Below are 22,518 nucleotides of genomic sequence, written 5' to 3'. Positions count from 1 at the left end.
GAATATGCTGGCAGACTACGCCAGTCCACAGCCCTCAGTGTTCCCGAAGATGTTTATGTACAAGGAGGGCAAATCTTGTCTAATCCTTGGTTAAGAAGCTACTATAACTGTTATTTTTAAAAAATGAGAAGAAACGTATGTATGTGTCAAACACAATCATTAGATAATTACAGACTGCTCAGTGGCTGTGTGAAGTGCAGTATCTGAGGAACTGAAAAGGTCTTTGTCCTCCTTCCAGCAGGAGAAGAACATCTCCTTATCTACACTCACAAATAAAAAGCAAGACCTATCCTTTCAAAAGAAACATACACCTGTTTTCTCCTATTTTATAAAATAGTAATTTCTATAGTCAATAATTTTTGCAAGCAGAAAGTTACAAAGCCAAGAGTTTGATAACAGCAATGGTAGCTTTTCTTAAAGATGAAATCACAAGCTTGTAAGCACCCAGTTCTTTGATTTTCACTCAGGTTTGTAACTTTGAAGTTCTCGGAAAAGTTAACCCTCTGTTGGGTAAAATGGCACCGAAGTAAAAACAAATAACTTCTCATTGCATTGTCCATCTAAAAAGAAAAGTAACTACTGGTGTTTTTAGGAAGTTTTGCTAGACATCAGTGGAAGCACAAAGCAACAATATCAGAGAAAGGAAGATCAGCTCAGCATATAAAATACTGGGTTTTGTAATTTTATTGTAAGTGAAATTACATTCAGGTACAGCCCAGTTGTATTAGCAGAGATCTAAACAAACGTTTAAAGCTAACAAATTCCTATAATTAACCTCTTAACTTCACAATTCTTTTGTCACTGATATTGATTATGAGCTCCGACTAAATTTACTCTTTTGCATTACCCAGATTCAAAATCATAATGTTAAAAAAAATATAAAAATGACTAAAATTTCACTTTCCAACCTGACTTATAAGAATAATAAAACTGTTGAAATGCCTTCATTAAAAAGCCACATTGACATGATTTACAGCTACACAAATTGTTTAGAACAAGCATTAAAGCATTATAGGATAAGTGATCAAAGCAGTGTTAAAGATTTGAAGCAGCATTTTTCCCGCTGCCCTTCCATAGACTTTTCTGGCTAAATTGCAAATAAAAAACTTTGAAAATGTACTCTTAAATTCACCAGAATAAAAACCAAAACCCAAATAAATGTGCCTGAGAGAGAAGAGGCCATATTCTATTGGGCATACTCACACTCCAAATTCCCAGGATGTGGAATGCTAGGGTTTCCCTGCACTTGATATACTTGATATTTAACTAAGATCTCCATAAAAAATGAGTAGAGAAACATCCTGCACCTGACAAGGCAAGCAGTACTGCTGAGTAAGGCATCTGAGACAACGTACGGCTTAAGTGCAATCTGGTTAAGGCAGAGTACGTATTTTTGAAGCTGTTACTTCTTCTGCTTCCACTTAAAAGCAGTAGTAAACTGGAATGAGTTTAAGAGCTTTGGTTAAAAAGACCTGGTGGAGCTGGAGGTGGTTCACAGAGATAAAGCTTAAGAAATTCATTACAATGAGCTAGACAGTCCCTTAAAAAAACCTTTGTCAACTTCATATTCTTATAGCCACTTAGTCCAAAGCTCCAAACGTGTATACTAACAAGACAAACACACACGCTAAGCACCGCTTTTTCAAATACCCATCCCTTATTTGCCACCTGCAAGACACAGCTCCCACTCTGGATCAGGCATCATCTGAAGTTTTACATGAGCACGGCAGTATTTCAGCCTAGTAAGTAAATCAGGTCCAGTTCTACCCTTGCAAAAGATGTAGAATGAGTTCTTTGTCAGGCCAAACTCTGCACAAAACTATACTGACCTTAATCTAAAGGAATTTCTGTGGCATTAGTTTCAATTTTTAAGTGAAGGCACAATTTGGCTCATTTTAGCACTTTAAAATAAACTGATCCACAGCTTCTGTTTGAAGAATCAATGGATTAAACCAAGTGTTGGTAGCACTTCCCATATTTACTAGAAGAAAAGCCCCACTTACCTCGTTTGACCAGTTTACAGTTACCATTTATCCCTTCCAGAACTAAGAATTTTCTGCATTATTCACAGAAGTATATCAAAGCTGGGAAAAGTGTAATGACAGATGCATCGTATTGTTGCATAAGCTTATGCTTAAAAATACTAGAAAGTAGCTGGGCTCTGATCATTCTTTGGCTTGAAGCTGGAGCTTCCTTGGATAGATCAGTTCTTCCATCTGTTGGAGTCCCAAGCCAGGAACCAGCCTGTGAATGTTGGGGGTTCGTGACCCTGCTTCACGATTACAATGGGGGTCCCTTTATCCCTGCCAGAAGGATCTGTTTCAATATAGCATTTGGCTAAAACCAGAGAGGAAATAAAACATGTAATATATTAGTTCATTCCTTTGGCATAAAAAATGCATTAAAAGCCCTAGCGAAAGAACCCAGGGCTACTATAATATAGTATTCAATTAAAATATTTCAAAGGCAATGAAATGATCAGGTAATTGCTGATTTCTCCCAGCTGCCAGTGAAGGAGTTTTCCAGGAAGTTAAAACGGAGGGACTGTGCTCTGATCAGTTTGCTGCCATACAAGGGGGTTTTGGCTCTTGAACACAAAAAAGAATTTGCTGGTGCTGCGCAGATGCACAAGCTTCATTTCTGTTTGCAGTATAGGTTCCCTTGACATCGCAACATGACGTTCAGTACATGTTGGAAACACAGCTAGGTAACCCTAGCTGCTCCGGGGAAATATCTGCAACCAGTTTTAGCACAAACTTTGTCAGAACAGCTCAGCTATGTGAAACCACACCAAAGATGACGTGATTTTTCAAGGAGGTGCGCTCCATGGGAGTTATCTTGATTTGTTCTACCACTGGAATTTCCTCCTCCAAATTTAACTTGGCAAAGGGTGACAGTGTAAGGACTTGAGGATTTGTTGGCTTTCCTTTGACTGTATACATTAGTGTAGGGTGCAGCTCAGCAAGTATCTCCTTTTAAATTCCTTATCCTTTCAGTGCAGTTTCTTTTCATAGAGCTCTCCTATATATTCTTTAAAAAGCCCTGCAGCCTAGTAATGCTATCTTGATAAATGTTACCATTCATAAACTTACAAATAAGGAAGATACAATGAATTTAAAAGCACATTTAAAGGAGCAAATAATCTTCTCCAGGACTAAATCCTAATAAGCTCAAGTAACCCTTTCAAACACTGTAAACATAACTAGATTTTTCCCCTACAAGATATTTTTAATTTAAGTAATATTGATGCTGCTTCACTCAGAATTCTGCCATATTGATTTGATTTACCAGATTTAATGGATTCCTGTCGTTCAGTTTCATTAGCATCCTTCCCAATCCAAACAAAAACCTGCAGAGGAAAGACACAGCTCCCATGTTGTTATAAGGATATTGTATACAGCAGGTAAAACACAAAATAGCTGATTCCACTAGGAGAAAAAATACACACTATGAAAGACTGCAGAGATACACAGCTCTCACAAACCACAACTGTGGGGTTTTTTTCCCCTTGCAAGAAACTGAAATCTCACTGCTGTCTTAACACTGGAAGGCCAGGCCTTTATGCACTCTGATGAAAGGAACTCTTAATTACCTTTCCCACGGATATCTTTTACAATTTACAAGGAAATTGCTCTTTAAGTGCATGTAGAAATACTGAACAAGAGCTATCTCTGTTTTGAGCTCCATGTGCACATCAACGCTTGTGCCCTGTGATCAGGGCTACCCAGGGTAACTGCTAGATAAATACCCCACTCAATAACCCAACAACCAGAGCCCTGATCTGCAGTCCCCACGTTTTGTTTGTTTTCCTGTCAGGGATCCTTTTGGAAACCAGCTACATGTCCTGGACTTCTTTCCTTCTTACCTGAGTCAGTATATCCAAACTAATCCAGCTTTTCCACCCACCTTCCCCCATCACTACTTCCCACGTGGACCTTGGATGTTCCTTCTCATTTCCAAAAACCTCAGCCATTTTTGCCCTAAGGGTTAGGCTGAAGAAGATGAATAAAGCGTGGGATCTGTGGCCTCCTCCCACTTTCTCTCCAAGGGGAGAGGAAGGGTAGAGAGAATATACTGTGAGAAACGGATGTGCCCTCCGCACCCACAGTAAGTTTGCCTGTCATCCAAAAAGCTCTCAATGTTTTCATTTTTAGGTGAACCTAGGAAAACCACTGAGATTGTTTCTGTCACCCTCCACCCAGTTCTTCTGAAGAAATCTGTGTACGGGTCCAGTGTTTGTCCCTTTCTCTAGTAAGACTTTTTACAGCTGCTGCTGCTACATAGATTTTGTTGATTCTGAGTATCTTTTACACAATAACTTCCTTTTTTAAAATTAATAAATTTTAGTGATATAGTCAAGACTGTTACTGAGAGCTTTTCATAACACTGCCAGGGCTTATACCCTTGCAGCCTCCATTGATTTCAATGGAAAGTGCCTGCTGTGGTTTCACACCATGCTTGGAAATTCAGTCATATATGTTCACACTAGCACATCCTATAGCTCAAAAAATATAGCTCCCTCTGGTATAATTTAAAGAAAACAAAACTTCTTCCACTCTCATGAAGATGATTTTTCCTCCTATCTTATGATCTAAGTGGTTAAGAACAAATTGTCCTTGTTACTACAGAAAGCAGTGGTCAAGTACACAGCTTACCTGCTCCCAAGCATCCAGCAACATGACATCATCTTCGGCCAAATCATCCTGAGTGAATTCTCCTGGGACCTCCTCAATCTAAAAAGCATATTATGGTTTGGGGTTTTTTTGGTTTTTAATGATTTATCAAGACATCTGATTTTTCACAGGCCCAAGGTATTTTTAAAATATTAAGTGCAGAAGCTGGTGTGCAATTCTTTTTGCTCCTAAAAGGTCAAACCCTGAACTGTCAAGGGTGTTTCACTGTAAGGAAACAAATCACAGAATTGCATGTCCTAGAAAGTTGGCTTTCAGTCTGTCACAGCCCATAGGCTACCCTCAGGAGAGGCAGAGGTTTACACTGTAATTATGACTGTTGTAAAGCTGGGTCTGAGGTCTGCCAGAAGCGGACAGAGAAATCTCCATAGAGCACCTTGTACCAACCAAACTAAATCAATCAGCTGATATCAGCTGATACATTTGTGCAGCTTATGTTCATTAATAAGGAAAAGAAACTGCTTTGGTTTGCAGCGGGTGAGCTCAATGACGAAATACACACCCAAGCAAGACTTCCAGTCACTTGACAATGGGACATTACACTTGACTAAGCCACCAAGGATTGGTCCCTGAAGGAAAAGCAGACTGCCTGCTTCTTCCACACATGTGCAGATAGGAAAGCAATTTAATCTCACTCTGAATGAGAAGGAGAGAGAATAATGTAGCTAGTGGTCAGCCCTCAACTTTTAAAGGACTGTCAAGGGTTTTGCTGTGCTTGGTCGTGCAGGAGTGCTAAAGGGACAGTAAGTGGATTGTTTAAAAGAAATTCCTTTTCCCCACCCTGTGTTAGGCTGGCCAGAAAGTCAGTGATCTGACCTACCTCTTCTGGTAAGCTCTAATGGTGGACATTCTGTTACTAGAGAAATGCTACAGGAAAGAGGGGATTTCACAGAATTTGGAGAGAATGGAAAACAAAATCCAAAGTCCATAGCTCCCAGCAGACTGTTATAGAGAAGTTGGTTCCTATTACTGTATTTCACAGGAGTGTTTTAGAAGCTTGTTAGAAGAATACATTTTACTGCTCTCATAAGATTTTAAAGTCCTTATTAAAGGATCCTATTTGTTTTATCCTTCTCCAAATGAATAGGCTGTGCCTTAAGAAGACTGCGGAGATGCTAGCCAACTATGTCCCCTACGTAAAAATTAGTACATCCTTGCCAAAGTGACACAGTGTTGCCCTCCCAGAATACGGTAAGTAATTAAGCCTGAATCACAGGCTTAATACCCAGTGCACAGCTCTAGGTATTTCTGCTAAGGAAATAGGTCTTCCTACCTCCTTGAGCACAGGCCAATACCTTAGAGGCATAATTACATGTCTTAAATCTCTATGGAAAATTTCAGACTGCCAGGGATTTTTGGCAAATGACATTTCTTTTCCACACCACCACTATCAAACATGTAAGGGGCAAGGCACTGACCTGCACTTTCTCAGCAAAATGAGAGCAATCTGGCAATGCTCTGCAAGAACACAATTGCTTTTGACTGAGAAAATGTCTTATCTTTTTGCATTTCCAGACTTCTAGTCCCGGGCTGGAGCAGGCTTTGCATTCAAACTTCTGCAGTATTAATTCTTCTGTCTGTCCTTTGCATTTGGATTGATTTAAAGCACCAAAAGTCAACTCTCTAGCTCTTGCCAAGCATGGCTAACTAAGCCAGATCTCCAAATTAATTTAATGTCTGTTGATTCCCAAGGCTAAATATACCAGAAACTATATAAGTAAACAGACAAAAGTATCCCTCACATACTCACAATAAATCTGCCAGTCTTATTAGAACAACCATACAGGCGAGGCGGATGATCTTCAGCCTTTGTCAAGAGTTGTGATGAAGTCTGATATTTTTTTTTACCTCCAAGTGTTTTCCAGAATTCCTCTGAAATATAAAATATATAATTTATTCAGCAGTGGATTTAACATTTGATGTTTTAGCTTGTTAGATACTGTTTCAAGAATCCCTAAATAGTATCTTTGCTTTCTCATAGATCAGTGCATTTTCTTACAGTTCTTCCTGCAGTTTGTCAAAATAAAAATAAAAATGTAACTTGCAGACCTAGAAAGAGCAATGCTTTATGTTTCCCTCCCCTCCTATGCACTCAGAGTAAAGAAAGGACCACACTCCTCTGCAGCTCCTGCTACTGTCCTACAGACTTTCAGGGCATTGCACTGCTTGTGTATCAGCCAGTTCTGCACGGATCTCCATAGTAAATGCCAGGTTGGATTTTCAAAGGGAGAGTGAACATATGCTTCTGTCTACAAAATCTGTATGATCACAAAAACCATTTAGGCTGTATTTCCATGCAGTGCTGTATATTCTCAGCTGCCTATTAGCAACCACCTGGCCTCATACTAACCAGGTTCCTGGCCTTCATTAATCTTAGCAGTCTGGCATTTAAGAATGCTGGCAATGTACTGAGCTCCTCGTTCCTCTTCTTTGTTTGCTCCTTTTCCTATCCAGGTGTAGCCAGAGTTGTTTGGCAGTTTCAGAACAAAGACATCATTAGAGTTTAGTGACATGGCATCAACATCAACCTAGATCAAAAAAGAAATTGTTTTATTTATATTTTCAAATAATGTGATTACTATTTTCCATGTTTATATAAAATATGTAGATAGATGTTAATCAGCTATGCTTTTTTCTTCATTTTTTTTCTCCTAGATTTATACTGATATAATTTAAAGAACTCAACCTGAGACAGCAAACTGACTTGAGGGGCAAAACTTGGGACTGTTTGGCAGTAGGAAAGACTATCTCATAAGGGTTGCTGATTCCTTGTCAATTCTTTGTCAGGTGACTATTGGCTACGTGTTTTCATACAGTTGCCTCTGAAAAATGTAGATTGGTTGCACATAGTTACAGCATATTCTCTTTGATTTATGAGATGGGTTGGTCACAAAAAGCAGATTTGATTTGGAGTTCTGAATTCCCACCCGATGTGACTACCCAACAAGATTAGTCGGAGAGGCTTGTGGCAGCTATACCATTTCCCATGGGGAAAAGTTGGTTTACTTAGGAGGTGACCTTACCTCCGCAATCCTTGTAGTGGCTGCCAAGTTCCTGCGGATTTGGAAGAGTCGTGTGAGCGGAGGAGGTTTCTGACCTTCCTTTTTGGATGTCCCATCCTTGTAGACAATAAGTGGTTTGTTTTTGAACAGGCTCAGTAAATGTGCGGGCTCTTTGCCTTGGCTGACTCGGATCTGTATATACATATAGAAATGCAATAAAAGAAACAAAAGGGCACAGGTAGTTATTTTTGGCCATTGTTGAGTAGCATAGGGGATGTTAGCCAATAATGTTAAGTATGTTAGCATGAATGAGAAGTCACAAGCTGAGAAGATCTAAAAATACAGTTCCAGACACATTAAAGTTAGAGCATTTGTGAGATTTTTTTGTCAATCATGCCAATACAAAGGCAAGATCCAAACTTCTAACATAATGTTTAGCTGATTAAAATGGCTGCTATCTACTGTAATAAGGTAATTGCTTTTTCAAAAGAACTGTCATTTCACAGAGTTTTATAGAATGACTTAATTCCCCTGAAAAAACACCTTCGTAATTTTAAGTGCCCTGTATTTAAGCAGAAGAGAATGGTTGTTTACCCTGTTTGTTATTTCTATGTGTATTTTATCTGCAGAAGGATGAAAAAAAATGAGCACAAATCTATCTTGCAGAGGATAATATGGATGACAAAAATGAACTTCCATTACAGATGCAAAAGATCTTACTCCAATCCCTCCAAAACCACTGAGCTATGAAGAACGACTACTTTTAGGTTAACGTATGATACAATTTACTTGTATACAACCATTTATTCTTTATAACAGTACCACCTGCCAAGGTGCAGGGCTGTGGCTCCCCGCCTTTTGGTCCCAGAAAGAAAAGGAAAAATAGGGAATGCGACATACTTTAGCCCTGCCCGACGAGACCTGGGGCTGCTGGGAGCCGGGGCGGAGGCAGCCGGGCTGCAGGGCCGGGGCAGCACTGGGTAGCAGGAGCAGGTGCTTTTGCTTATCTCACCACTGGATAAACTGGTACAGTTGCCTGAAAAGGATGCCCTAGGATGCGTGTACTTGTAGGTGCCAAACTGCGGCAGGATTTTACAAATGCCAAAAATAAAACCAATAATAATAATAATAATAAAAAAAATCACAAATCACCCAGTAAAAATACAACAAATCGAACAAACACCCTGCTGAGGGAAACAAATTCCTGCAAAACAAATAGGGGACCGGCTTCTCAGTAGTTATTTGTACTGTAGTGCCATCTAGTGACAAAAATTAGTACGTTTAAACCTTGCCAACAACGGCGATACAGACATTCGGCACATAGCATGTATTCCAGGTAGCCACGTACACGCATACAAATGCCTACATGCATATATACGCACGTATATATGTATAGATACATATATATACACACATATATATATATTCCTAAACTCACTGCAGGCTAAAAGTACTTGTATCATGTCCACTGCAGTGAGATGGATCTCCTTCAGTTTTCATAAAAAGACTTTTTAGGCACGTACTATTGCAGTTGTTAGTAATATTATTATTACTGTAGTATTAGTACCGGCCTTGGATGTGAGGCGGGACCATATTGTGCTGGACTTTGTCCAAATGCAGAACACGTATTAGGAATATTTCAGGCAGTAATTACCTAGAAGCATTCTAATCCTTCCTTAATATAATTTCAATCATAAATCATAACTGATTAATGGCTAAAAGTATGGTCTGCCATCTAAATTAACCGTACCTTGGTGGGTGGGGGAAGTCCTTTACTTTGGTAATTAAGAAATGAGAATCACAGAATTATCTCCTACTGCTTAGAAAATCTCTGCCTGTCTCTTGTCATCTTACAGCTCTAGCTATTCTGTGAAAAGAGACCTCTCACCTCTCTACCTACCCAGCACTCCTCACTAGTGATGAGAACTCACACGCGAGTCATACTAAAACTAATTTATCTCCTCATACCTTTTAGTTGCCAATGTCCTGCACCTTGCCCTTGCACACCCCATTTTTGCAAGTGAGGATGTATCTCCTGCTTTCATGGAGCTGCAAGCACCACAGGATGGGAAAACGCAAGTTACATTCCTCACTAAGGCAGGGACAAGCCAGACCTTGTTGCACGGTTCCAGCAGGCTCTCCCCTTCTGGCTGTCATGTGGCTTTCCTGTCTCCCAGTTTTGGACGTCTAAAAGTCAGGTGTCTTGTCTGGGCTAAACATCACAGCTTCTTCCATAATCAAAAGGAGACAGGAGAGCTCCCACAGGGCTATGGCTCTGTCAGACACCTGCTTCAGAGCAAGTTGCCCTGGGATGATCAGTCTCCACTGACCATGTACGGAGTGTCTGTAAGGCTAGGCAGGACTAAAACCTGATTTTTAGACAGTGAAATTCAAAGGAAATAAAAGGCAGTTTCAGGTTCCATCATATCTGTGTTCTTTTGGACACCTACATTCAGAAAGGAGGATTCAAATGGGAAATCTCTGGTGGCTTTAAAAGGAGCCCATTGGTGCTTGGCTCGATACAGACCACGAGCAGTCGATACTCCCAGTCTTCAAAGACTACCTCCTCCTTCCTTTCAGCTCTCATTGAAATTTGCATATATTGATGCTCTGTGGAATTTTATCCAAAAGACACTAACCTGCACGGCCTGACCGTTCAGTGAATCATCCAGCTTAACAGTCAGAAATGCAGATGCTGTCAATTCATCTTTTGTAGCACTGGCTCCTTGCCTGAGGAAGACAAGGAGAAATACAATGGTTAAGTACAGTTTGAAAATGATCTACAGCATATACTGCATGACAAACACAGTAAACAATCTTGCATTTACATGTAGTTCTGCTCAAAAGGCCATAAAGTCAGCATAAAATAATATCCACAGCTGGAGGTCTGTGCAAAGCCGACCAAACATACCATGTGTAGATGATCTTCCCTTTTGGGTAAGTGTAGAGGATAATGTAGCAGTCACCACCATAGAACTGTCCGTATGTCTCAGGTTCCACAGGAACTCTGCCACTGCTTTCCACACGCCAGATCTGGGGAAACAGAGAAATCACTGGAGAATGCTGAACTTCATCCTACAACTCTTCAAGGAGAGTTTTTACTGTGTCATCCCTTGAGTGACCTTTGTTTTTGTTCCCGGGTGTTATGGAATAAGACCAGGAAGGATTCTTCATGAAGCAGATAGATACACCCTGCACCCACTGAATGACTGAATAATGACCATCAACAAGCCACTGCAGTACATTTTTTTTGGTCTTGGTACTTTAATGCCATGTGATCACCTCATAATGCTATGTTGAACTTAATTTCTTAACATTTTAAGATGACAATATGACATGAACGGCACAACATCATGATTCATCGTAGAACTATCATATAATTTGGGAGAGGCACACTGCAGTCAAATAACAGAGTCATGCAAATTTCTTCCTACTTGATTCACTACAGCTCAGTTCAGTTAACAACTGCTCTCCAAAAATATACTAAAATGTACAGCAAAAAATGCTTCAGATCTAAGTTGCTTTGGCTCAAGACTACAGACCAGCCCAAGTATGAGATTCGAAACCTAGAAAATATACCAATGAGACCACAGGTATTTATCCCTTCTTTTTCTTCCAGAATCTCGACATGCAGACCTGTATTCAACAGGCTGTGTTGGTACAATGCCAAACCAGTCCTGTGTAGTCCAAAGATATTCCTGCAGTAGGTTATGGACAGATCTAGAAAGGCTGTACAGTCATCTTTTTCTCTGTAAAACCTACCAAGACTACCCGAGACACACACTAGGGACATCCTCTAGAAAGCAGACTGGATGCATAGATAAAGACACAGAATGAATTTCTCACTCCAAGAGCATGCCCTCCCATTCCAGATTTCAAGCTGGTACAAGCTAAAAGTTGTGTTCCCTAAGAATCACATTTAAACTCTATCTTTAAAAGGTATTGAGCAGAAGGGGAAATACTTCTGCTGTTTGATTTCTGTTGAAGACTGGTACAACATCTTTCATAAGCACCAAAAAAACATGACCCAGCATATAGCTGACAAAGAGATTCACTTTCTGCTTTGAAGTACCTTTTCTGGTGGTAGAAGTAACACTGCCACTAATGTGGTGTTACTCTGCACAACAGTGTAAATGGCAAAACATAGAGTAGCAGCTTATCCCCTTACAAATAACAGAATACATTAGGTAGGTGGAATACAATTTAAAACAACACAAAAATTACCTCTACTTTTCCTGAACCATCATCTACCATGTTATGCTGGGCAGCCATTTGTGGAGACTCATGTAACCTGGTAGCATCAAATTCAATCTGCTCAATTTTAGCCACTGTCTCTGTGACATACACTTTGCCAAAGCCATCACTTTGATCTTTATCCTTCCAGTCTTTGAAAAACTGTTTAAAAATTGGCGTTTCACCTCCTTCAGGAAGGACTTGAATCTAAAATGAAGAAGACACATGAAATGTAGGAAAACAAAACTGACAGTTACTCGAACAGAAACTTTTCTGAATTATATATTAGTCAAATATTGCCCTTTTGTCTTGTAAGCCCTTAAAAATATTTTTTTGCTGATTTAAGAGCAAAGTCTTTAACAGAGCTCACGCTCGTCTAGTATCACCTCATAAACAGATCACACCTGTGTGTTGGCAGGATAATTCATCTGCTGTATGAATTGTTCAGCATTCTTCATGGCAGCCTTTCTCTCTTGTGGGTTAGCATCTTTGCCTGGTTAAAACAGAAGGATAACAATACATGCGAAAGGGCAATGAGCTCACAGATCCTGCAAAACACAGATGTCCTTGAGCTAGGTTCTCTTCAATATTTTCTTAGTCTTGAACAACCACAAATGCTGGACATAGCATGAACAAGATCCACACAAAGCTGAACGGCCAAAACAGTACCTCAGTGGCTCTGAAAACAGTTAAAGTAATTGAAAAGGGAGCACTGTTTTTTGCTTTGTGTATGCCATTCTTAATATCTACTTTGGTTCGAGGTACAAGAACACCCTGGCTCTTTTCTCTGAACTTCCTTTGCTGGGCTGCAACGCGGTGAATAAAGCTGCTCTCCAGAACTGCCTTCACTTCTTCAGGGAGCATCACAGTCCTAGTAAAAGAAACTCCCATTTCATCTGGCTAGGCTGTGCAATTTACCACCACTCTTCCCCACCTATCGCTCCTTGTTCAGTCTTGCTCAGTGTTAGACATCTCTGAAAGTCTCTGTGGGGTGACACTGTATCAGGTTTGTGTCCCAGCTGGCTGTCAATGACTACACTCCAAAGACCTCTTAGTCTAATAAGATGTGCTGATAAGCTATTCATTGTATTCCATTTCGAATGAGACTATTAGCAAAGTAATTCACACTCCTCAGCTTAGTGGTCTAAAGATTTCCAGCAGAGACAATAACTGCAGCCTCCCAGTGCAAGGGTGACAATCACAGTCTAATGGGGTTTTTCAACACATTATTGTTACCAGCAGTAGCAAAGTGAGGATCTAGAAGGAACAATGATAGGGCCACATTCAAAGAGCCTAAATTGTATTTTATGTATTTTATGCCAGATCCTATTGGCTTGCTTCTTCCAGGAGCTGTCAGGTAGAGAGTGAAAACCAGGAATCAGGGGGTCAGGCAGACCTTAGGCCATCTGAGCACAAAGCTCCCAAAATGTTTCCCTAACTGAAAATGAAGTTTCAAGCAAAATGCTTACAGTGCTTCCTGGACTGAGTTCAGCAGTTTGACAGCTGCATAGATTAATTATTTGCTATTGCACATGGTGAAAAGTATTGCAAATGCCACAGAATAATTAATACACTGCCTCAGACAAAAACGGGAGGATATTTAGCATTGGATGCAATGGCAGCACCACAACAGCTATAAGGTGTCCAGGCATAATTCCCCAGTAGTAGTCTTTTCCTGGGAAATATTCAGTCAAAGCAATTGCAGACACTCCTACAAGCACTGGTGATACCACAGAGAAATATTCATAAGGAAAAAAGAAGGATCAAAGTATTTGCAAGGTTATGCTTTTAGTTAATATGTGGGAGATACACCTTTCAGTTTCACACCTCTGTGGAGCAATGTATGGAAATATAATATCTACCCATTATCAAACCTTCAGCGTCTAGATTCTGTCGCAGAAGATATGGATTTGATGACAATATACAGAACTTGTAGAATTCTTCATGTTTGTTTTGTAATTGCCATTTAGATAAGCATTTAAGCACTCGGACTTACAGATACCTTAAAAATCGCCAGAACCAAGTGAGCAATCCTTGTCCACTGACCACACCACGGAAGAACTGTGTGCAGGGTACTGCGTCCAGCCAGTATTAAATTCTTGCTAGTGAACTGAGGTGGTTGTGTCAACTCCTTAGATATGTCTGCATAGCTTCTGCATTTGCAACAGAAATGATCTCTTACCTTTCCACACAAAGATCTTCCTTGCAGCACCGTTGTCCAAAATGAAGCACTCCTCAGACGAAAGCATAGCCATGGAGAAGGGGTTTTCCTCTGCTACCACAGACACTTTCATGGATCCACTTGCATCTGACACCTAAGAAAGGTATCATTTCAAATTTAGATCAGCTCTGGCTTTTGTAACAAAATTAATTTCTGCTCCAAAAATTACTACAAAAATCAGCGCCCATTTCTATATAAATGACTATATGAAATTTGTATGCTGCTGGAAAGTAAGGTAGGCTGATGTTTTTGTTTCATTTCATTTCACATCCAACAGAGGGAGATGTAGTGTTAATTTTAGAGAGTGTGCTGGATCCCTGTATCACAACTTCTTAAAATATATGAGTTTCTCTTCCACTTTCAATTCGATTGCTCATTCAGTGAACACCTCAGAGTTAAAAATCCATATTTTTTTCAGCCCCTCCTGTATGCTCAGCTGAACTAGTGGAGTCCCTAGGTGACATCTTCTGCTACCAAGCAACCCTCACGGAAGCCAAAGGTACATACACATGCTGAACATGAGGATTTGTAATTATAATAGAATAGTACTACACTGATATTAACAAGTGAAATACCTACAGTTCTTTAGTTGGAAACTGTAATATAAGATCTGTTGCACAATCTGCTTTGTAACCTCTAGCACCACTGTCAGATCATATAGACCTTTAAAACCTTTTAAAATTCACTCCTGCGTGACTGAAAAGACCAGTTAATACTACTGAAAATAAATTATTACTATTGCAAAAACTTCTCTAGCAGTCTTTCTTTCCTTTCAGAATTAAATATTAATTTTAAATACATCATTGTATCTGTATCTTGTTTTGCATATTATGGAAACACAAGAGGAAAGTTACCACTGCACATACAAATAAAAATCAACTGTTATACCTACTGTGAGGGCTCACCGTAGACCCGGCTCTTGACTTTTGACACTCACAGTTATATTGTAGCACATTTAAATTTAGCTAACAGGGCTATTGTTAGCAGGACCTGTGTACTTAGAGGAACTTATTAGATATCCACAGAATTTTCTGAGAGTTCTCAGGATTCCAAAACTCACTGCCAGCACTTTTGTTTTCTCTAGTACTGTCTTACTATAATAGTCCTGATCATACATGCAGGCTTTCTTTTTCTTCTCCCCTCCCTTCAAAAGCCTGCTACAAAGATAAATATGTGCCAGATTTTTTGGCCAAAATGGAATGATTAATGGCACCTTAACACAGCACATGGACAAGGACTAAAAATGGCCTTGCAACAACGATCACCTCACACAGGCTTCTTGTAAACCCCAATAACATACATGGGTAGGGGAAGGATCACGAAACAGGCAGAGAGGTGGTTCCATCCTGCTGTGGTCTGTGGGATGCAGGAGCTATGGAGGGAGTGACTCACCTTCTCTCACACTTCCCAGAAGCTTCGAAGCTACTCTAAATGGCACCTAAAAGGTCACACACATGGAAATCCAGTAGCACTTAGTGCTGTCAGAGTGCTGCCGCTTGTTGACCAAACCCTTCTTGTTAAGTGACTATTGGGAAGGGAAGACAGTGCATGGTATGCCAGTGAAAGATTCTTTTCTGTCACACAAGGCAATCTTACTGCATGAGCCAGAGCGCAAAGTGCTGAAGAGGAAGGTCCAGATCTCAATGCTAATGACAGCTTGTCAAAAAGTATTATTGCAGTCTTCAGAGGAAAATAATCTTTTTTTGTTGGGAGAGGGGAGGATAGTGTCTTTTCTACATTTCATTTAAAATATCTCCCTTTTCCAAATACTCTCTTCTCAAGTGGGAGAATATGAAAGAAAGGGGAGAAGATGGGGACTGAAGAGAGAAAATACAGGCCTGGAAAAAGTTTGGGGGTTTATTTCACAAAAAGAAATAGTTGTATAGCCTTGTATATAGATAAGATACTGTATTGTTGAATATGAAGAATAAATTCCATGCCTTTTCTAGGAAAGAGCAGTGTACCTAGTACAACATGAGGAAAAATCATAATTTCACTGAATAGAATAATAAAACTCCTAATGATTTAAATAGAGTAAATATTTAATCCAGTTTGTTTATAGGTAATTTTCTGGCAGTCGTGCTGTCCTAGTCAGCATTAAGCCATTGCAGGTGAGGAAGGAGGAAAAGGGCAAAAGAAAGGAGTTTTGCATTCAATTTTTTTTGGATTTATATATAAAATATAACATCACTATCCCTCTTTCAAACTCTACTAAGAATAACTAAATCATATATGGCTACTAAAACTCTCACTGTTAAAATCAAGAAGACAGGAAATAATAGTTTAATGCAAGACCAGTCAATTATTCTTTGACCTGCACTGAGTGTTCACAGGCCATGCTTAACTTGTTTCCTAAGTAAATATAACTAGTCAGGTTTTTTTTCCTCAAATTACCTGGGCTGTCTTGATTGATGTCCTTTGAGAAACTTGTCCATAGGCTGCAAATCAACTATCACAACTGCAGTTCTGTAACTGAAGCCAGAACTCCATATATGAGGGCACTACGTGTATGAATACTGTTGAGTGTACCTAACCAAAAAAAATATAAACGACTTACCATATATAGTTTAGCGCTTCTCCTGTTTGTAATATCAGCCAGCTCATCATCACCATCATCACTGTCGGGAAGCGCTGGCTTGCTACCTAAGACCTGTACAAGTGAATAACAAATTCAATGCAGAGAGAGTAGGTTCTGCAGTATAAATACTTAAAACTGAAGTGTTTTGTCCCCGTAATCAATCAGATTGGGACCATCTTTGCATATAATCCAATCTAAAACCAAACTCATGGGTTGACTTGTTCACAAACATATTGGTAATTTTAAATAACTGTCAGATCCACAGCAGCTTTGGATCTGTGTGCTGTCTTTTCTGCAAGCCAACTTGCTGGTCATCTATAGACTAGGATAGGAAATTATATATACAGAAAAACTTCAAAAGACACACAGACACACAAATACACAGAACAGAAAAGTTTATGTAATCCTGTTCTATGTGTGTGTTTATGTCTGTCTTCCCCTTTTCCTCCCTTTTTTTAGTAACTTCTAAACTGTCAGCAAGCACATCTTAGAATTTTTGGATTAACACTACTCTTAAAATGTTAAACAATACTAAGATTAAAGCAGACAAAGTGAAATATATGAGTTGAAATTATCTTTTAAAATATTTAAATTGGCAATATAAAATACCGGATTATGAGTTAAAAAATCTTAACAATTAGATTCTTAAACCCATTTTAAAGAGGAAAAATTAGCCAAGGTCTTAAGAAAAATTATGGGGTGACAAAAACATTTTCTTCCTCTACCACCGGAGTATCAATTTTACTGCTGTAGTTGTTTTACATCATAGTAGTTTTCCACCATTGGTAAAGTCATAACAACTATCACTATGAGAAATTTACAGAGGTTCATCAAGAGTATGTTATGGTCAGATAGTCATTTTTAGATCTTAGTTACCCTTTCTTAATGACCTTTTCTTAATTATTCATACATGACTAAATCCAAAGTTACATCCATTATGTTATGGATTTCTATGTAACTATGTCCCAGAGTGAAGGTAGTAGTAATTAGTGCATTTGAGTACATATTAATATCAAGCACAAAGGGCAGTGCCAGCCTTCCCATTGACACAGTGCATTTGCATATAACATGGAGTCACATGCAAAAACACTGTAAATATTTGAAAACAGGGAAGCCTAACAAAGGATACAGCTGGAAAGAAATTGGAAAACAAATACAGCCTAAATATTTAATATAAATCTGCTGTCTGGAATTTCCTGACCTGGTAAAACCAGTAAAATAGAAAAGGGGAAAAAAACAAGCACGCCTTGTTAAGTGTGATTGTTACAGTTTATGCTAAAATATTTTACTTGTACTCACTGAAGACAAAAAAGTAACACCTTGTGTGTTTAAGAAAGATGTTAGTCGTAGCTCTTCAGTAGTTATCACCCAGCATCTCCTGAATTTATGCCACAATGGCTGCAGATTTACCAATGTATAGGACAAGCAGGACTACATGTTCATAGCAGAGTTCCACCGTGCTGGTGAATGGCTAAAACCAGTGGGTATATTTGGCATATCAGCACATGGTTTCTGAAAATGTTTCCCTTCCCAGGTTTTCATGCTAACCAGCAGCCTACACGCAAGCTATAGAACACCAAGAATAATGTTGCCTTTGCAAGGGTCAGAAAACTGCCAAGTAACAGGCACGCTTCTTTACCTGAACAGATGTAGAATAGGTTTGAGGGTTTTATTACATTTGACTTTCAGTAACAAGAGGGTAAAAGAGTCTTGTTAATAAAACTTCCAGAAGTCCATACTCACTAGTTCTCTGCCTAATTAGGTATTTCCAGAAAAAAAATACACGAACCCCACCACCACACACACATACACAGTGATTCCCGATAGTTATTGTCAGTGTTTTCCCTTGCCATGCATATAGGATACCTGTGGCACCACAATTATTCTGCAGCTTTGTTGTAAGTTGCTTAAAGTGATATAAAATAAATTGCTCTTAAAATTATATATATAATTTTTACAGCTATGAAAGTGCTACTCTAAATATTTTTAAACAAAGCGAAGCAGTACCTGTTGGTGTTTGTAAATGCATCTTGACAGAAGCAGCCCCTCTAATCACAGCAGTCTAAGCGCTCCTCTCCGGTGGCAATTAAACCAAGCAGCCTCTATAATTTAAAAACTGGGCTTTAAAATTGGCCCCAGCACAGTTTAGACTGCTGGTCTGACCCGTTAGTGTCTTGAAACTGCATGTAGAAATGCTTTTCTGAACTAGACAGAGAATTACTGTCACAGTCCCTAAGTCTTATCTTAGAAAATCTCAGTTCTTCAGTACTGGCACAGAGACAGGGGTCAAAACCTCCCTTGTGCAGATGCAGTTACAGGTATGAGATGAACAGCCCTGGAAAGGGCAGAGACGTTCTGGTGATTCTGGGGAAATCCATTCACAATTCTCTAAACAGCAGCTTGCACAGTAGCTCCTCTGGCCAAAGCTAGCTCTGTACTTCAGCACTGGCGAGCAGAAAAGGAACATTACTCATTTTTGTAATTATTTTGCAGTTTTTCAGATGAGCCCCAAAATAAACAAAGAAGGGTCCTGAGGGTTCCTCCTTCTCCTGCATTTGAAGTCACAGTTGCTTGTAGATCCTGGTATTTTGCTGACCCTTGTTAAGAAGGAACAAGATGTGCTTCTCCTCCCACCAGGTAAGAAAACCCAGGACTTGTGAGGAGGGCTGTGCAGCCAACACAGCTGTTAGAATAAACCTTGAGCTGAATCACTAGTGGGTGTGTATAGCTGTGTATGTTAGTATCAAAAATAGAAGATGATACAAGTTTAAAATTACCTAAGGCATGCAATGACACCAATTGTGAAGAGATTCAGTGTGCACTATATATACTCAATATATGAAATACATGTAGCCAGTACACTTCTGTATTGCTAGAACAACTTAAGTCATTCCCAACATGCGTTAATTTCAGCCATTTTATTTTCTAGACTGGAGGATGAGACAAATCACCAAAGGAAAAATTCTGTGCTTAAACAGAAAGCAATTTATGCTGAAAAAACTGTTAAGTTCTGTCCCAGAGAAACACCTTCCAGAGAAGTTCTCTTTCCTCCTTCTAAGGCAAAGTCCCATGGCACAGCTGAGTCCACATGCAGCCACACATATGCCTGGATGTTATGACAACTGATAGTTTTATCAATAAGATTATGAAGTGTGTATTGAACAACAGCTAACTGCTATGCTGGAATTAGGTTATATTGTTATCTAAGCATATGGCTGGCTGAGCTGCAGCTCTCAAGGCACCTCACCTTTATACAGACATGATGCACCAAAAAGAAAGCAAATCATGCCAGCTGAGACTATAGTCAAAGGTTCCCAAAGCTTTTCAGCAAATTTCTCCAATAAAATGACTAAATCAACACATAGTTTAAAGAACATTGAGTCTTGTGATTCTTACCTACATATACTCTTAGCTTCACACAAATCCTGTGGTAGCTATATACACAGGACTTTGCTCATATAATTCTCCCTATACAGTCAGGCTGCTCCACTGGGTCTTTACATCTTATGACCCAGTGTACTGACAGCCCTAGGCTGGCTCTCCCAGGCTGCTCTAAAGTTCAAGACCCTGACTCACAAATCTGCCAAGAATTCAGACCCACAAATCCACCTACACACCTGAAAATAGCAGTGCTCTCTTGGGAATGGAAAACAGCCTCACCACACTTTTCCCCAGCTGTCCAACCATACTAGCAACTTCAAACCACACCTCTCATACATACACAGGTACATGCAGGTTTTGAAACCACTTTTAAAATCATTATTACGATTTTTGTTCTTTACTGCAGTAGAAATAATCTCAAGAATGATTAGGGGCCCTGAAAACACACCCATTTCCCAGCTTCTTCATTTTTTGGGCTTAGCATCTTTCATTGCAGCTGCTGGTTTCCAAACCACAGAGACTTCGTCCTATCACTTCACCCTATCTGCCACTGACAGATTACGGTGTCAAACCACCCCTCACTCTCTGTTGCTCCACCCCAGAATGATGCTTATCCTCTCCCATCATTGCTTGCTGCATGCAGGTTTACCAGAGTCCTGGAGAAAAGCACAAGCAGCTCTGGCCTCAGTGAAGGTGCACACAGGTGTAGTGATGCTATTCTGCAATGACCTCTTGTGTGCACACCCTAACCTTACCATATATGTGAGGCTGCTTAACGCCTCAAGACTTCACAGCTTCAAGCTGCTTCACAGCTATTTCAGAATAACACATGCCCACAGCAGGCTACAGCAGAGCCTACCTTGCTTCACACGGCTATAGCCTAATGCCAGTTTACCTCTCAATGACAGCATCAGACTGTTGAGTTAGTGTTGCTTTAGAAAAACTATTCATTAACTCCATACCTTTAGATCTTGTCTATGGGAAGTATAACAAAGTTGATTAGCATTAATTTAAAAAGGTTTGGTTTTTTAAGTTGTATTAAACCTTTGCATTGACACTCATAGGTTAGTGCAAGAATATCATAGTGGAAACCAAAAGCACATCGGTTCCCCTACAACTGTCCAAGTTCACTCTTGTGGTAAACACAATGTAGCTCATCCTGTCTGCAAAACCATAACCCTCTTTCACATTCTTACATGCACAAGCTCTTTGTAAATATCTACACCCCTTCAGAGAATTGCAGAAAACAGAGCCAAAGTTTTTAATGACAAGTGAAATTCTACTCCATTTCCCTTAAAAAAGAATAAAAGACATCACAAACAAAAGGTTTCTAAATCTGTAGGAACGTGACAAGGTAAATAATTTAAAATAAACTCATCAGAAGAAGAAATGTATCAAACATTGTCTTCAAAACTGGAGAAGCCAGCTCTGCATCACTGAATAGTTGATATTGATTTAATGGGAGCAAGAAGTTGAAAGAGTTCAGTGAGGCTGAAAATCCAACTAGGAAAACACCACTTGAAGAGCATGTCAAGTGAAGGTTAATTAAGAGAGAAAACCAGTTTTTTCACTTAACTTGTATACACTAACACTAGCACTGTGTTTGTGTTTTGTCTTACTATACACAGTTTGGGTTAGGTTCCTCAGTCTGAAACTGAACTATTTGTTGTGGCCCTGATCCCAAGCATCTGATGTCAAAAATACTCACACTCCTCTCTTTATATGCTAAGAGCAAGAGAAAGAAAAGCAAGACACTTACATAACTTAAAGCTGTCTTGTGGGCCTGGCGTTTTATTACTTAATACTTCTGGAAAACAATCAAGATTAGTAGCTTATAATTTACTTTCTTGCATGCTCTAACACAAGCAAGTACATCCTGCTCCCATAAACTCCAGTACACGTGTAGGCTATGACAGAGAATAAACCCTCCATGCAAGACAATAGGTCTTAACTATGTTCACCACACAAACTCATTGATAGATAAAGGCTTAGATTTTTATTAACCTTCAAAGCACAGAAAAATACAAGGACTCTCTCTCTAAAATAAATATTGACTCAAATATCTACTCTAGTAGCCAGTAAAAGGAAAAAGTCCAGCAGAGAGGTGAGGGGATGAACATATCTTGTCACTAAACTGCTCCCAGGTAGCCAGCAAGATTTCTGCCTGAAATTGCCTCTCACTAGCAATTCGAGCAACAACAGATGCCATTACACACTCGCCTTGAGCAGAAGACCTCCCACCTGCCTGAACAGAGATTGAAAATAAGATGGAAACAGCCATAATGTACTGAGAAGCAGACAAAGGGTTGTTGTATGATAACAAATAGTTCTGGCACGCTGTTAATTTTTGGGGGTTTAGTATTTCATTTATCAAAAGGACTTTCGGGTATTAAGGTCTAAATCTGATCTGTA

At 39.5% G+C, this 22,518-nt stretch overlaps 1 protein-coding gene across 2 annotated transcripts in view; it reads right to left on the bottom strand.

The window, feature by feature from the left end:
* Window positions 1-661: 661 nt before the first annotated feature.
* The window catches only part of SCIN (scinderin), a 50,850-nt gene continuing 28,993 nt past the window's right edge, over window positions 662-22,518 (bottom strand). For both annotated transcript variants that reach the window (XM_055709878.1, XM_055709877.1), the window contains exons 5-16: window positions 16,705-16,797; window positions 14,109-14,241; window positions 12,331-12,419; window positions 11,918-12,133; window positions 10,605-10,726; window positions 10,333-10,423; window positions 7,715-7,885; window positions 7,042-7,219; window positions 6,442-6,563; window positions 4,656-4,733; window positions 3,289-3,349; window positions 662-2,337 (exon numbers count right to left, since the gene is read on the bottom strand). In XM_055709878.1, coding sequence (XP_055565853.1) covers window positions 2,204-2,337; window positions 3,289-3,349; window positions 4,656-4,733; window positions 6,442-6,563; window positions 7,042-7,219; window positions 7,715-7,885; window positions 10,333-10,423; window positions 10,605-10,726; window positions 11,918-12,133; window positions 12,331-12,419; window positions 14,109-14,241; window positions 16,705-16,797 — 1,488 coding nt within the window. In that variant the 3' untranslated portion in view covers window positions 662-2,203. The remainder of the gene's footprint in view (window positions 2,338-3,288; window positions 3,350-4,655; window positions 4,734-6,441; window positions 6,564-7,041; window positions 7,220-7,714; window positions 7,886-10,332; window positions 10,424-10,604; window positions 10,727-11,917; window positions 12,134-12,330; window positions 12,420-14,108; window positions 14,242-16,704; window positions 16,798-22,518) is intronic.

The sequence above is a fragment of the Falco cherrug genome, chromosome 4 (assembly GCF_023634085.1).
Source record: "Falco cherrug isolate bFalChe1 chromosome 4, bFalChe1.pri, whole genome shotgun sequence".
In the NCBI taxonomy this organism is placed as follows: Eukaryota; Metazoa; Chordata; class Aves; order Falconiformes; family Falconidae; genus Falco; species Falco cherrug.
Note: the sequence above shows the minus strand (reverse complement) of the source record. Positions and strands in the feature narration are given on the sequence as shown.